General features: G+C 42.6%; 1 protein-coding gene across 1 annotated transcript in view; it reads left to right on the plus strand.

Moving 5' to 3' along the window:
* Positions 1-17,102, plus strand: part of ARHGEF12 (Rho guanine nucleotide exchange factor 12) — a 117,113-nt gene that overhangs the window by 9,755 nt on the left and 90,256 nt on the right. Inside the window, exons 2-4 of the mRNA XM_036260064.1 lie at positions 11,023-11,046; positions 12,622-12,707; positions 14,656-14,712. Coding sequence (XP_036115957.1) covers positions 11,023-11,046; positions 12,622-12,707; positions 14,656-14,712 — 167 coding nt within the window. The remainder of the gene's footprint in view (positions 1-11,022; positions 11,047-12,621; positions 12,708-14,655; positions 14,713-17,102) is intronic.

Below are 17,102 nucleotides of genomic sequence, written 5' to 3' on the forward strand. Positions count from 1 at the left end.
AACCCGGGTCTCTGTGGACCGCAGGCTGACGCTCTAACCGCTGAGCCAAACCGGCCAGGGCTATTCTTGTATTATTTTTCAGTGATTGTATTTGCCATATGAACAACTGTAAACATAGTTTTGCCCACCCTGAATCTGTGTGTGAGTGTGAACTGAGTGTCAAAGTGCGAAGGCAACTCAGTAGGGAGAGGAAGGTCTTTTCAACAAATGGTGCTGGAGCAATGGGATCCCCACATGTAAGAAATGACCTCTGTCCGTACCTCACATTCTACAGAAATCACTGCAGGAAATGTCTTAGACAAAGTCGAAAGTCATTAAACTTATAGAAGATGTAGGAGAAAATCTTTGTAATTTTGGGTTAGCCAGAAGTTTCTTAGTTACGACACCAAAAGTGTGTGGAAAGATCCTATTTCCAGTGGAGGCTACATTCACAGGTACCGGGAGTTAGGACACAGTTCGCCCCAGACAGATGCCATGGCTCCCAGTTCAGGGGATGCTTCTGGGCCTGGTCAGGGTTAGAACCACTGCTGCTCTCAGCCCAGCGCATGTTCCAGGTCGCGCTCACTTCCCCGGAAACGGCGATGCCTCGTATCAGTGCAGGCAACTGCCTTTGAAAACAGTGTGCGTGCTGCGTGGCTTCTGTTCACATGTTGGGACTATACTTCTGACTGCTGTCACGAGGACCCCTGTTTTGTTTGTTTTTACTTTTAACAGAAATAGAGTATCTTACCTGTTTTGTGCCCTACTTCATTACTTGGGCACCATAGTAATGTTAAGTTTGTCTTAAAAGGTCTGTTCCCAAAACAGCTCCTTGAGATTCCTGCTGTGTCTTTATGGGTTGGGAGTGGTGTGGGCTCCCACACAAACTTTCCTTCTGGTTCACTCGCATGTAGATTCCTTGCTGTAGATAAATTCTTCCTAAGAAGACGTTGAGAGAGAACACAGAACTAGAGTTAGAAGGATATTTTGTTACAACTTGGATTATTATACTGAAAAACTACATAGCCTAAATATTTACAAAAGAGAATTGGTTAAATTAATTACATAGCCATATCACAAAGCACTTTGCAGTTACCAAGAATTATTTAGAGCTCTGTTTTTCAAATCTTTATCTTATTTGGAAGCTCAGTATATAAAATAAAAGCTAAGCAGCTCTGATGTCTAAAGAATCTGGAGCCCCCAACTGCCCACCTTTGCTCTCGAGCCCCTAGGATTCTGTGCAGCCCAATTTAAAACAAGTGCTGTAGTGAAGTATTGAATGGCTTAAAGTTATGTTGATGTTGTATTGAGTTACAGAAGCCTACTGGACATACCAAATAGTATGCTTTAATTTTTATAAAAAGAAATTTTATGTACTGTGTTTCTACTTTATACAAATACAGAAACCTGTATCTTGAGAAAAGATAGGGAAGTATTCATTAAAATGCTGGTTATTGAGATTATGGGTGATTTTTTTATATTTTGTCTTTAATTGCCACTTAGGGATATGTTTTTATTGATTTTTGAGGGGGAGGAGGGAAGGGGAGAGAGAAAGAGAGAGAGAGGGGAGGCAGGGAGGGAGGGAAAGGAAAGTGAGAGAAACATTCATTGGTTGCCTCCTGCACCTGCCCCAACTGGGCATCGAACCTGCAACCTGGGCATGTCCCCTGATTGGGAACTGAATGTATGGCATGAGGCTCCAACCAGCCGAGTCACTCTGCCAGGGCAGTATTTTGTCTTTTTAATTTTTAAAATTTTGTACATGTATTTCTTGGGGAATAAAGTAAAGACAATCAATTCCTTCATATTAAAAAGTGGAGAACCATTGCTTTACATGAAGTGATACATTTTGGGAAAGATAGTCTCATTACTCATTCCTGTGAGAGAGGGATTATCTTGAAAATGTTTAAAAAATATTAATAACATTTATTTAGACGTTAGTACTGTCAACAGCCTCATGTATTATGGTAGGATAAATCACATTTTTAATATCTAAAAAGAAACTAGAACTCCATGTCAGTGAATTTAAAATAAACTTAACTTTGCCCTGGTCACATGGCTCAGTTGGTTGGTTGTGGGATTGAACCCATAATCTAGGTATGTGCTATGACCGGGAATCAAACCTGCAAACTTCTGGTGTACAGGATGATGTTTTAACCAACTGAGCCACACTGGGATTGTTTTCTTAATTTATCTTGCTGATAACTTGTTATTAGGCTATACAATAGCAAGTGATTTCTGAATATTAATTTTGTATTCTGCCACTTTACTGAATTCACTTATCAGTTCTAATAGTATTTTTCGGTGGATTCTTCAGGATTCTCTCTATACAGTATTATTTTCTTAAGTCCCTTTAACATTTTCTTGCAATGCTGGTTTGGTGGCAGTGAACTCCTTTAGCTTCTTTATTTGAAAACTCTTTCTCTTCCTTTAATATAGATGATAGCCCTGCTGGGTAGAGAGTCTTCTTGGCTGTGGGTCTTTGGATTTTATCACTTTGAACATTTCTTGCCAGTCCCTTCTGGCCTCCAAAGTTTCAGTTGAAAAATCAACTCATAGTCTTATGGGAGCTCCCTGGTAAATAATTAACTGCTTTTCTCTTGCTGCTTTTAAGATTACCTGTCTTTAACCATTGGCATTTTAATTACATTGTGTTTGGTGTGGGCCTGTTTGGGTTCATCTTGCTTGGGACTTTGTGTTTTCTGAACTCCTAAGTCTGTTTCCTTTGCCAGATTAGGGAAGGTTTCGATCTTTATTTCTTCAAATAGGTTTTCAGTCCCTTGCTCCCTCTTCTTCTGGCACCCCCATGGTGCAGATTTTGGCATGCTTGATGTTGTTCCAGAGGTCTCTTAAACTATCCTTACTATTTTTAATTCATTTTTTTCTTTAATCTGTTCTGATTTTTTTTCACTACCTTTTGATTCTCGGTTTCAACTAATCTGTGGATTCCCTCTATCGTGAATTGTCCTTATTCATGTTTTCTGTCTCTTTGTTGAAGTTCTCCCTGTGTTCAGCTATTCTTCCCCTGAGTTCATTGAGCGTCCTTATGATGTGTTTTGAATTCTGCATCTGGAGATTGCTCGACTCCATTTTGTTTATTCATTTGTGTGTGTGTGTGTGTGTGTGTGTGTGTGTGTGTGGAGTTTTGTTGTATTGTTTCATTTGGGATGTGTTTCTTTGTCTCCTCATTTTGGCTGACTCGCTGTGTTTGTTCCTGTGTGTCAGGTAGACCCTATCTCCCAGTCTTGACATAGTGGCCTATGTAGTCTGGCTCAGTGGCACCGTCTCTTTGCTCACCCAGATTGGGTGCTTCAGGGGTGTCCTCTTTTTGTGTTTTGTGTGACCTCCTGTTTTAATTGAGCCTCGGTTGCTGTTGTTATTTCGTCAGTGTTTTTGACCCTGAGGCTGGCTGGCTTTTGTGGAGCTATTGGCATAGGCTGAATTCACTGAGCAGGAGTTGCTATATTGGGGCTGTGGTTTGCACTGAGTTCACCTTTTGGGTGTGTCATTTGTGAGCTGGTTGGTTGGTGCTCTCTTGTGGTCTGAAGCCAGACCCACCATGTGTGATGGTTCTGGAACCTCTTGACAGGGGCTCTTGTGTGGGCCAAGGTCAGCCTCCACTTGTGTTGGGCTTTGAGCCTCTTGGTAGGAGCTACAGAATGACTTATAGGTGGTTGTCCTAACGCTGGGTTTGGAGGCTCGTGGAGAGTCTGTGTTGCAAATAAAGGCAATCTGCCTCTTTCGCTGAGTTTGGGACCCTTTTGTGGACACCACTGTGTTAGTTGAGTCCAGCTACTACTTTGCTGTGCTTGTGGCCACTTAATTGAACCTACATTCAACCCCAAGAGTAGCCACTGCTTATGCCAGGCTTGAGGCCACCTGATGGGCGTTAGAAGACAAGTTTCAATGGTCACCGCTTCTACTGGACTAGTGCCCACTTAGCAAGAGCTCCATAACACGCTGAGGCTGGCCACTGCTTTTTGGGGTTTGTGCACCTGTGAGAGATTTTGGGAAATCGGCACCGTGAGCCTAGGTTTTTTGCTGCTGCTGTGGAGGAGCTGCTGGACTAGCAGGGAGCAGTTGGGTGCAGCTGGATTTCAGGGGTCAGTGGAGTAGGGCCAACTGTTAGAAAGATCAGTGAGTACTCAGATTTGGGGCCCACCTGTGCTGCACTGGTCAAACAGGAAAAGGGCTCAACAGAGAAACTACGGTGTTTGCCCGCTCTCTTTCCCCAGGGAGTTGCCTCGTCCCCGTTTCTCCAGCCCTCGCCCTGTAGTTACTTCCTCCCCATAGGTCACTGTTGCTTTTTTGAGCTGTTGTCTCTGGGTTGGACCCCAGAGCGAGGGAGTTTATTAGAGTGAGGCCGTGTGTGGCCCCTTAAGACCTTGGTCTCTGGCAGCCGTTTCTCACTGTGGGATGTTGTCTCTGCTGGTTTTCCCAGCCGATGTTATGGGACTCCCTTCTCTGACACTGATGCTCTGGGTGGGGGAGCCCACTGTGAGGGTGGGACCCTTCACTCCTCGGGGATTTCCACAGCCTTGTTATCCCTCCTGATTCTCAGTCGCCATTCTGTGGGTGTGGGGCCCACCTGCTATCTCCACCTCTCTGCCTGTCTGGACCTGCCAGCTTCTTTTTATTTTTTTTTATACTTACCCGAGGACATTTTTCCATTTTTGTTCAGATAGAGTGGGAGGGAGAGAGAGGAAGAGAGAGAGAGAGAAACCTCGACGTGAAAGGGACACATCAGGTGGCTGTCTCCTGTACGACCCAACCAGGGCCGGGGACAAACTGCAACCGAGGTACGTGCCCTTAGCGGGAACCGAACCCGGGTCTCTCTGGACCGCAGGCCGACGCTCTAACCGCTGAGCCAAACCGGCCAGGGCTGGCGGCTTCCTTATATCCTTAGTTACAGGACTTTTTTCCAGCAACGCTGCAGGTGGTGCTCAGTGCTGGTGGTTCTGTCATTTAGTTGTGTGTCAGCGTGGCCGTGGGAGGAGGTGGTACTGAGCGCACCTTCTTCCCCATCTTGAAGTCGGAAACCTTTCCTTGGAGTAGCTCTTGTGTGGGTGCGGAGGTGTGTTATGTGGAGGGTTTAATTGTCATGATATTGGCTGTGATCAGTGTTTAGGCAGACTTTACCTATATTTTAGATTCATGTAGCCTCTAAATTTTATTTATAGAAATATTTCACCAGGTAAGGAATGTGACATAGATAAATTTAAAGGTATGTGATCAAAATACCCATAATGTATTTGTTATACAATTTAAAAAATGTTTAGTAGAAAACAAGGAATATCCTATCCCTTTAGTTGTTTTCCTGGAAAGTGTATGAAGTTTTTATTTCTTTGCAAGGAATCAACCTGTGTTGGTTTATTTCAAGGAAATTGTGAGCACATTGGAAGTAAGTTTATACCTTTGTGGTTCCTCGTGTTTCCTTGTATTGTGAGTTTTGGGCAAATCCTTGTCTGTTTAACTTTGTAGTATAGATGGGCGGTGATGAGTTTATTTTGTGTTCGGGGTGAATGCCTACCAAGTACAATGCCTCCAGGTGAACAGATGGAACCAACAGTGCTCTGCGATTTGGGGGTTATTGTACTTGCGTTTCTTTCTCCTTCTCCTAAGATTTTAGAAATAATTATGTTGGTACTTGATAGAAATGTTTAGGAACATTTATGATAAATTTGTTATAATTTGCTTTCTGGCTGAATCAGTATTCCTATTTGTTGGAAAATATACCCATCCCAGATTAAGAGGTTATTTTTCCCCTCTCATTTTTATTATTTTCACATACATATTCTGTAACAGGTATTTGTGAAACAAGATTAAGAATTAAATCCCTATCAGATGAAAATATGTGTTGTCCCTATTTTATAAATCATGAGATCATATTGTAGAGTCCAGTTTATTACTTGAATTTGCTCACTGATGCCAGTATGTCTGTGAACATGGATTTGGTGGATGGAACGGGGGAGGATGAGGAGGTGCTTGGTAGTCGGGGTCTCATGCTTTTTCTGCCAGTTCCCTTAACTTCTGTTTTAGAAGTGAATCGTTTAAAGTCTGAAAATATTGTATAACTTAATAGTTTTACCTCAAAGGAAGTTATTTTAGAAACCCTACAGGATATATTCCCAAAAGTGATAATGTCCCAATTTGTCAATAGGAAATGAAAGCCTCTAATAAGCTGTTATTTTTATTATGAACTACTTTTCCCAGTTCAGAAACAACCACTGTCCAATTTGTAATAGCTCTGGCATAGGGAATTAAAATCATTTTAGAATTTGCCATTTGATTTGCTGAAGTTATAAGGTGTGTCGAGTGTGTAAGCTTTCAGTAGAAGTGGCCATGTACTGAGCTGTATTTCAGAGGTTAATTTGAAATTGTACATTGCATTTGAGTGAATCATTTTGGGTTTCACACCAGAACTGAGTTCCTTCGTCCTTGTCGTTCTGTGATTTTATTGCAAGGCCCAGAGTTTTAACACTAACAGCACCGTGAAGCGTCTCTGTGAGTTGCCTGCCAGCTGTAGCTGCTGATCCGAGCTTCTGATGCAGGCGCCGCGTGGTCGCAGCTCTGGCCTCTGCTGCAGCACCGCAGGCAGATAACGTCCCGACTTTTCTTTTGATAGTTTCATGAGTTTTAGTTCTCTTAGTGACTAAGCTGGACAAGTTACAAATTATAGGTGTTGAACGGATTTATGACTGTTTTTTCAAGGGAGGGGAGTAGTAGTGGTCATTTATTACTTTTAGTTCTGTTGATCTTCCTGTTCAGGCATCTAAAGATTGAATTGACAGTTCCGCTAACGTCAGCGCTGTGTCCCAAATACCTGTACTCTAAGGGAGCTTATGTATTGCTTATGAACGCCCTTTTCGTTATTCTGTGAAAAATAGAATGCTAGAGCTAGCTGGTTCAATTCATAGAAGAGTAGTTTAATTAGTGCTATGCTTCATGATACTAAAATTATTTTGTAGAAATAGATAAATGAAAAACTTTATTCACATCCAGGACACAGAATGCCTTAATCTTTTCTTTTCTTTTCTTCTTTTCTTTTCTTTCTTTTCTTTCTTTCTTTTCTTTTCTTTCTTCTTTTCTTTTCTTTTCTTTTCTTTTCTTTTCTTTTCTTTTCTTTTTCCTCACCTGAGGATATTTTCCGTTTTATCTTTGGTGGGGGGTGGGACATTTGTGTGACAGAGACATATGAACTGGTTGCCTCCCGCACGACCTTGACCAGGGCTGGGGAAGAACTGAACCAAGGCACGTGCCCTTGGTTGGAATTGAACCCACAACTCTGGTCCGCGGGCCGATGCTCTACTGCTGAGCCACACTGGCCAGAGCTCCTGCGTTTTGACATTGCTAAAGTCAAGGTGTATCTTACAGTGGGTTTTTGAGAATTCTAAACTTAGTGGTTAACTTTGTTTGACTGCTAATGAAAACTTGGCCACTGTCCAGTGTAGGTAGAAGGCCCTTAACTCCCCTTCATTTCAGTCATCCCTTATTAGGAGCCATGTAGACGCCCAGATTCTCCATCACAACGAAACCCAGGGGGCTATTTACAACTGGAGCAGAGAGAGGTAGGAATTGAGGTTGAGTCTGATGTCTCTGTTTCTGCTCTTGGACACTTTCCCTGGGTGCAGTCGGGTCAGAAACCTCCTCTCTCACCACAGTCAGTGCAGGGAGAACCGTTTTTATCAGACTGTTCACTGTAATCCAGCACGTGATGACACAGCTCGCGCGTCCTTTGCGATTTTTTTTAATCCAGAAGAAATTCTGTCTACCTGTCTTAAAGGGCTGTATTTCAGTGATAAAATCAGATATGTGTGTGTATATGTGGTAGGCTAGTTAAACCTGGTTAAAAATGGAAGTTTTCTTGTTATATAATTTGGGGGGCGTGGCTAGGGTTATTTAATTACCTAATCGCATTTGCCTTGGCACGGTGATAACACACAGGAGTGGGCCTGGCGGGTTGGAGCGTCACCCTGTACAGAAGGTAGAGGGTTCGATGCTCATCAGGGTGCACATGGAAGCCAGCTGATGGAGTTTCTCTCTCTCCTGTCCCTCACCCCCCTCTAAAGGCACATGGACGTGTTAATTGGGGGCTGCCTCTGTGTCCCGTCACCAGGCTCTGCCGTGGGAGCTGAGAGCGGCCGCCGAGCAAGGGGCTGTGCTGTGCCGTCCGACGCCCTCTGCTAGGGCTGCTGCCTGTCGGCAGTGTCCAGCCTTATACCTCCTGGCACACGTGGGCTAATGACTGAAATTCTGCAGGACACCAAAAAATAGAGCGTTTTGTTGATCTGACAAAAAATAGGTTAATTTTCATTCATTCACCCCGGATGGCTGCTATCGTTTTCTGTCGGACAGTGTAGGGAAAAGAGATCAGTGGCCCTGGCAGAACGGTCAGGTGCTGCATGTTTTAACAACACCTGGGACACGCGGTTGAAAATCCCTGGTATATGTCACCAAAAGTAAGGAGTCCGGTCACCTTACACCAATGGTTCAAGTTCCTGATCATCTTTTTCTGTATTTATTATGGTTCTTCATTTTGGTACTTTTATTTTGTCTTGTATCTGGAAAGATACTTACGTACACATATGATAAATAAGTGTACAAACATGTTCATTGTTGGTTCAATGTCCAAGTAAGTCATTGCTGTGATTTTTCTTAAGACAGACACAGTTTGATTAGGCGCATCTAACTTTGTATCAGCATTCAGATGTAGCGGTTCTACATCAGTATCTAACCAGAGGAGATGGTCACAATTTTATTATTAACTACACAATGGACAGGGACTTGAAAATACAGAGTTTTGAACACCAGAATTGTTTCATCAGCCTAGTATTGGGCTAATTTGTGGCTTAGAATATGGCCAGTTTTTAGCCTTTATACCTGCATTTTTCCAGCATTTGATCATATTGTCTTCTTTCTTGGCCCCTAAGGCAGCTGTTTCTCTTTTCTGATTTATCTCTTTAGTCTTCCTCATTGAGTCCCACATTTGCATTCAGAAGCTAGCACCCCCACCCCACGGCCTTCGGGATTTGATCCTTCGTCTTTACACATTGTCTTTTTAGTGACCATTCATGGTGGGTGGCTCAAATCTACAGACTCTAAAAACCAATTTTAACCTCTTGATTTTCTGGTATTTATAATAGACACTGTTCATATCACTCAGACTTTTCTTTGGGGTTCTAGCTTCCTGTGTCAGCTATCTGATTACATCTCCATCTCAAAATGGTGGGTGACGTTCTCAGCTGGGGCAGAGGGAACAAGTGAAGTAGCCAGGGAGGCCTTTTTCGTCATTAGTCACGTTTATAGCGACTGCGATGCATATGGACATACATGTTTGTTTTACCACATAATCTAAAGTGGAATTTAGTGATTAGAGACAAAGTATCGTGATTTTAAAATATTTTGAGAAAAGTTTTCTATTTGTACTTTATGAATGTAGTCAGTATATTATGATAACCAAGTTATTACTGTAGGGCGGTCCATGTTCATCTTCTCATTTCATTTTGGTCATCTTTTATACCCCCTTTTTCAATCCCTTGCAGGAGAAAGTAGCTCAGGAAACTGTCTTCAATCACTGGTCTGGGGACGGAGGGCTTCCCGAGCGGCGTCCGTGCACGGTCCCGTCCCGCCGGCACGAGCAGCGGTAGGGCAGGGTCTCCTTGATGACTGCCAGGCCCAGGCCCAGGCCCAGCTTGCTCACTGCAGTGCTGTCCTTTGGAAACTCAGTTGGAAATTCTTCTTTTCTTCCAACTCTTAAATTCATCTGTGAATTAATAAACATGTTCCTAGCCCCCTCCCTCCTCAAGTAAGGATGGACTACTTAGGAACTTCTGAAGATCTGCTCGTCTTTCGCAGTCAGTGTATTCTCGGGAGCAGTGTTCTCCTGTCCCAGAACCCTTTCCTTGTTCTTATCTCTGCTTGTGGGTCGGCATGCTGTGTACCTGCTTACTGGGGCAGTCTTAGATTCTTAGTCTTCCTTAGGGTCAGTTTTGATTTACATAGGAGTTAGAGGGAATTATAATTAAACGTGTATTTTTTAAACTACCTCCTTTAACTAAACCACCTCCATGCCAAAGAAAGTAGTAATTCATGTATCATTGTTTTATATTTGTTTCTATCTTTACTAATAGACTTCTTAAAACCCCAATTTTATTGATATTTACAATAAACCCTGTCTTATTACTTAGAATAAATACTCTTACATAAAACACCACAGGTTGAGATAGTGTCTAAAAAGGACAAATGAAAAGAGGAAGGGGGGGCATTTGAGAGTTCAGTTAGGGCTCAGCTTAGCATTTATATAGCATTAAACTCTCATCAAGAAGCCTCCAGTAATACTGCTTTTTAAAAGGGGAAATGATTTTGTTCTTTTAGCTTACAGAACCGAGAAAGAAAAACATACCTTTTGTTTTCTACTTTAGGAATGTATTTTTAATAACTGATCTTACTCCAAAGGTAACATTTTCTAGATTTCTGCTGTTAAAGCTAAACACAAATTATTGAGGTTCATGATTTGACCCTAAAGGGTGGACAGATCGGCAGAGCAGTAACCAGCACCCAGACACTTTAATGGGTGAGGAGAGATGATGGGCAAGAAGGAACTTTTCCTTGCTAGGGAAACTAAGTATAATATTTTAATGGTAAGATTTTTTCTCTTTGCCTTTTTTTAACCTGTTAAGTAGAAATAATATCTTCGTTGTTATTTTTTAGGATTGACTAAGATAATTCATGTAAACAGTTTAGAGTAGCGCTTAGCATTTAGTAAGCCCTCAATAAATTTAGCTGTTGCTATTTGAAATAAGAGAACGTATACTCAGGGACAGCTGAGGGCAACTACACCTGCAATTTAAGATTTAACAACGTATTTAAAATATTAAAAATGGTGTCCTGCTTCTTACTTCACCTGTTTGTTGAATTGCTTTGGGAAAGTTAGCATAAAATTTAAATCCTTTATTCTGCTTTAGTAGAATGCAATAAATTTAATGACTGTCTGACAAGTGAAATAATTATATTTATCCTTTTTTTTCTTTTATTTTGTTTCAGGTTTCCCCTAAAAAAACCTATAAGGTAAGTTGTTAGTTGTACTTCATACATTTAAGTTAAATTTTAATTGGAAGCATTCCTTTGAAAGTATGGTGGATTTTTGTGGTTTTTGAAAAACATGGATTTTAGTTTAGAATTTCAAAATACTTTACAAATTTAATATATAACAGGTGTTTCTATTCTTTCTGGAAGATGGCATATTTGATAACACTCTCAATGTTTTTAATATTAGCATTTTAAAAGTTGGTGCAAGTTGATACCTAAGGTCACTCCTTATGAAGAGGTTTAATTCCCTTTTTTTCCCATTTCCTCCTCTTTTTATTATTATTTGTTTATTCTCATTGTTGACTCTATTACAGATTTTATTTTATTTTATCCTCACCTGAGAACATTTTTCCATTTTTTGTTCAGATAGAGTGGGAGGGAGGGGGGGAGAGAGAGAGAGAGAGAAAGAAACATCGATGTGAAAGGGACACATCAAGTGGTTGCCACCCACACGACCCAACCAGGGCTGGGGACAAACTAACGGGAATCCAACCCGGGTCTCTCCAGACCGCAGGTCAACGTTCTAACTGCTGAGCCAAACTGGCCAGGGCATATTATTGATTTTAAAATCCATTGTGACTGCTTTCAGTTGTGAATAGTTTAGGGGGTGTAAATGGATTACCTGTTTTTGATGTGTTTCATTATCTGGGTAACTGACTGCTTTTAGTAAAGGAACTTCGGCAAACTGGATCAGTCTTTCCTTTAAGACAGTAAAGGAAAAAATGTTCAAATGTCTGTGCCCATATCCATATCTCCACATTTATTAGTATCTCAGAGTTCAGTGCCTCTTCCTTAATGCTTGTTCTGCAGCATCTCTCTCGTCTCAACTGTCATAAATATTATTTAAAATGTAGGTAACATGTCATTTCTACTTACTGTAGTACATTTATCATTTTTAGTGACACCATAACACAGGATACCATGTTAATCTTGGCATTTCAATTAATTGCTAGAGTATGTATCATGGTCATGGTCTTACTGACTGCCCAGACCTTATGGGATCAGCGTGTTCGGTGGCCATGAGTCAGATGGTGACTCCAGTGTCATCTGGGCCTGGCTGGGATCACTGGCTAGAACTGGGCAGGCTGTAAGTGCAGCGTCCTGGAGATTTTGTTTTTCCAGCTGCTAACATCAGTGCTGTGTTTACACAGTGATTTTGAACCTGACCATGGTATATATAGTTTTGGGAAATATATTAAATTACTTGTAGGTACGATTTTCTTATCTGTTGAATGAAAATAATAATGATTAGCCTTTGAAAAATCACTAAAAGAATTGAAGCAGTTACATCTAAGAATAAAACAGACTCGGTAGCTGAATACTACTTCTATAATTTTTAAGCACCTTTTGTAACCAAGTAAATACTCTATTACACGTAGCACAGACTGAATTTTAAAACGTATTGAAAAATACAAATTAGAGAGGTTTATGAGACTGCGTAAGGTAAACTGATTTCTTGGTTTCTCTTTGTAAGACACACTTGAAAATTTTAAATTACATTTTTATTCTAATGACTTATGGAAGTAAATGTTCGATTGCTTTGATTTAATTCAGGCACGGAAGTATTTTGAATCGAGAGTCGCCGACAGACAAGAAGCAGAAAGTGGAGCGCAGCACCTCCCACGATTTCGACCCTACAGGTAAAGACACTGCTTGTTCTTCCAAAGAATGTTGAAAGGAGAAACTTCTTAAGCTACATAACTACCTGGAACACCTGTTTCAGAGGTAGGACTTCTGTTCAGGGCTCTCCTTCCTCTTCAGTTCCATGATGCGAACCCTTTGCATTCGGGAGAAATGCAAACATTTCTAATGTCAGTGCTATGGAAGCATCGTTGTAAAGGGTGTTTATGGAAATATAGTGATGGTGTTGGAAATGGTTTTTATATCATAATTGGGTATTTTGTTAAGACCAAGAACTTAGTATTATGATGATGAATCATGGGTACGAACCAATCATAAAATCAAGTCTATAACAACTACCAATTTCCGTAGTCATTTAAAAATTTAGGTCTGGAGTAGATAAATACAACTTTAGAGTTAATTGTCATCCCATTTCAGAGGAAGCAGAGGAAGAGCTCCCTTTGTCTTCTGTCAGAGGTGTTCTGAACTCAGCTGTGTTTCAGCCTCGGTGGTGTGGCTCTTCCCTGGAGTTTCCATGTTAAGTGACTTTTGACTGTTCACAGTCAAAATTCATACATATAGTTTGAGCTCCTCTTGTAAAATATAGGCTGTTTCTTTCTCCTTGCACATTTACCAAGTATGTAAATTTATAAAAATTGCTCGATGATTTTGTTTTCATAATTGGGCACGGACGTGTGACCCTGTGCACACCTGTGCAGTCGTGAGTGACAGCACACACACTGCATGTGTGCTTAGCTGTTCTCATTCAGAAACAAAATTTTTATTTTTATTATTTTATTTATTTATTTATTTTTATCCTCACCCGAGGATATTTTTCCATTTTTTGTACAGATAGAGTGGGAGGGAGAGAGAGGAAGGGAGAGAGAGAGAGAAACATCGATGTGAAAGGGACACATCGAGTGGCTGCCACCCGTACGACCAACCAGGGCTGGGGACAAACTGCAACCGAGGTACGCGCCCTTAGCGGGAACCGAACCCGGGTCTCTCCAGACCGCAGGCCGACGCTCTAACCGCTGAGCCAAACTGGCCAGGGCAGAAACAAAATTTTTAATTTTTAATAGAGAGTAAGTACTTTTTTGTGTTTGATATGCTTTATGCTTTTATTTTTATTATCTAGGAAGGAAAGAATAGGAAGTAAATAGCTAATAATTTACCTGCATCTTGGATAGTAGGTAAAAATGAAACTTCGACCATCAACCTAGCAGGTTTTGGCGGTGGGAGTACGTAACATGTAACTCTGGATGCCCATGAAAAGATAACTTTATTTCTGACGCCTGATCTGGCATCATGGCGCTCAGAGGCCTCTGTGTTGACTGCTGTCTTGCCGATGAGGCCGCACACACTCATGGAAGCGTCAGGCCCTGCTGGACCAGCTCCCTCTGTGGTCTGTGCCGCGGCAGGCTGGCCGAGGCTGCAGTGCCCCCCTGGCGCCCACAGCCTCTCGTGCCTCCGCGCCAGACTGCCCACGCGTGTCTGTGCGCATGTTTGGTTGAGCATCCTTCTCTTGCACTCTCTTTTCTTTGGTAAATCTTCTAAAATTTGTTTATTTCGTTGTTTCCATCACCTTCTGTCCCTCGGCGCCCTCTGCCACCTCCGCTCATGTCCCTCCACCCCCGCCACCAGTCTGTGTCCACGTCCACAAGTTCCCTCTGTTTTTCCTTTTCTCGATCTCTCCACCCTCAGAGCTGCCCCCTGACTCTGAGTCTGCCTGTCTGTTGCTCAGTGGCTCAGCTTGTTCCTTAAACTCCACATATGAGTGGAGCCACTGGTCCCTGTCTCTGCCTGGCCCGGCTCCCTGAGCACATGCCTCTCCAGTGCTGCCTGTGACGTTCATGCTTTATGTCTGCACGGTTTAATTTGACCATGACTCATTCTTTCCCCCCACGGATTCCCCTTTACATTGGTCTCCATGTACGTATCTCTCTCCTTCTCTCCGCTCCTGTGCAGATAGCTCCTCCAAGAAGACAAAGTCTAGCTCAGAGGAGAGTAGACCCGAGGTGCACGGTAAGCTTGTCAGCGGCCAAGCCTGGCCTTTGCGCTTGCTTCACGCTGTTCCCGTTGAGATAACCGCAGCTCCTGTGTCTGCTCCGCATGGGGTCTGCTGCAGGGAGGGCGGGGCGTGGCTGTGATGGGGCTCCGGCTGCTGGAGACTAACACTGTGCAGTGGGGGCAGGGCGCGCTGCTCCTCTCCCCTCATTCTGCCCTGTGAGGGTGACGATCTCTGTAGGGAGTCCCTCCGTAGACCCGCCTGGGATTCCTGTCACCTTCTTCCCCTTCACCTTCTTCCCGTGCCGTTTGCAGGGAGGGCGTGGACTTCGGTCGTTCCCTCTAAGTACAGCGTCAGTGTGATGCAGTGTGTTTGCAGTTCTTATTGGTTTCTTTATTTTTCTTTATTTTTTTAAACTGCTAATTATGAAATCTTTATTATTGAGAGTATGACAGGTGTCCCCCCCATTGGCCCCCTCCTCCTGGTTTCCGTCCAGCCCCAGCCTTCACTGCACTGTTGTCTGTGTCCACTGGTTGTGCGTATAAGTTCCTTGGTCAGTCTGTTTCTGTCCCCCTTTTCCTCTGAGGCTTGTTGGTCTGTCCCATGTTTCCATGCCTCTTTCTGTTGATCAGTTTACTTTGTTCATTAGAGTCCACAGATAAGTGAGATCTTGTGATACTTGTCTTTCTCTGACTTGCTTATTTCGCTCAGCATAATGCTCTCCAGGTCCCTCCATGCTGTTGCAAAGGGTAAGAGATGTTTTGTTTCTCTCCTTTTTTTTTCTTTATTGATTTTAGAGAGGGAGAGAGAGATAGAAACATCGACGAGAGAGAACATTGACTGGCCGCCTCCTGCATGCCGCCCACTGGGGATCGGCCCACAACCTGGGCCTGTGCCCTGACCAGGAATCAAACCGGCGACTTCTCGGTGCGTGGGTCGACGCTCAACCACTGATCCACACCAGCCGGGCTGTTTCTTTATTTCTAATCTCCCTATCTTCTGGAAAATGCTGTTCTTGTATAATTTATCCACAGCAGCAAAAATACCTAAAGAATTTTATTTTTGTAACTTGAGGAATTTGCCTATGCCTTTGATAAGTTTTCCAAAGCTTGTTCTGAATGGGAAAATTTCAAAATGGCACCTTTTAAAAATAATCTTTATAAAGAGCAGGTTTAACCAGAATGTTAACTTTTATAACAGATGATTGAAACACTAGTATCTCCAGATTATGTCCTGTCTTCCAAGGATACTATAAACCATATTTGAGAAGTTCATACATATTTTTCCTGTTTCTTTGCGTAGTTTTAAGTTTTCATCTTTCCTTGTTCTGACATCTAATTAGTTTTTTTGAGAAAAGTGCATAAAAGAAGCAGGGCCTGGAACCAAGACTTTAAAAAAATCTCTGAAAGAGCAAGAAGTGGTTTTTCCCCCCGCAGAAGATTCCAAATTTGGCATCAAAGGAAAACTGTCTTTTCTAATAGAGCCAAGTCTGTCACATTGAAGCTTTTCCCAGGTACAGCTTGATAACATGACAGGAAATAGGAACTTGTTCCTAACCCTAGAAGACATTTTATAATTTATATCTCCTGACACTTCGCCCATAATGTCAGACACTTGCACTCTCATGAGGCCTCGTGTTGGGTTATAGAGTAAGAGCTGCTTTGTCAGACACGCACATGGCTCTTCACTTGGGTCTGCGACGGCACTTTTCCGATGCAGCTGACCCCTCCACAGTAGCTTAGCGGCAGATATGCGCCACGCCCAGGTCACGCTTGTGTTTTCTTCCCAAGTGTTGGGCTCCAAGTAAGTAAGAAATAGCTTCTGAGTTTCTCGAGACTCTTTTTTCTGTTCTCTGTAATGAGTTTGCTGTGGTTTATGCTCCCCTTGGGAATGGGGACACTGTCTTTATAGCCCTGTTCATTTCAAGTAGTCTCTGTGATTCTGTATTTTATTCCCTCCCCTTCCTAGATCTATGGTATGTACACAATTCTCTAATTTATCCCCCGTCCCAGATCTGTGGATCTGTGGTACGTGCACAATTCTGTATCCCCCCCCCCCCCAGATCTGTGGATCTGTGGTACGTGCACAATTCTGTATTTTATCACCCTTCCTAGGTCTGTGGGTCTGTGGTACGTGCACAATTCTGTATTTTATCACCCTTCCTAGGTCTGTGGATCTGTGGTACGTGCACAATTCTGTATTTTATCCCCCCTCCCAGGTCTGTGGATCTGTGGTACGTGCACAATTCTGTATTTTATCCCCCCTCCCAGATCTGTGGATCTGTGGTACGTGCACAGTTCTGTATTTTATCCCCCCTCCCAGATCTGTGGATCTGTGGTACGTGCACAAGAGCTTGCTTTGCTGTTTGCTTAAGATGTTAGGATGTTTGTTTTGGATAATAAGGTGA

The sequence above is a fragment of the Molossus molossus genome, unplaced genomic scaffold, assembly GCF_014108415.1.
Source record: "Molossus molossus isolate mMolMol1 unplaced genomic scaffold, mMolMol1.p scaffold_m16_p_13, whole genome shotgun sequence".
Classification (NCBI taxonomy): domain Eukaryota; kingdom Metazoa; phylum Chordata; class Mammalia; order Chiroptera; family Molossidae; genus Molossus; species Molossus molossus.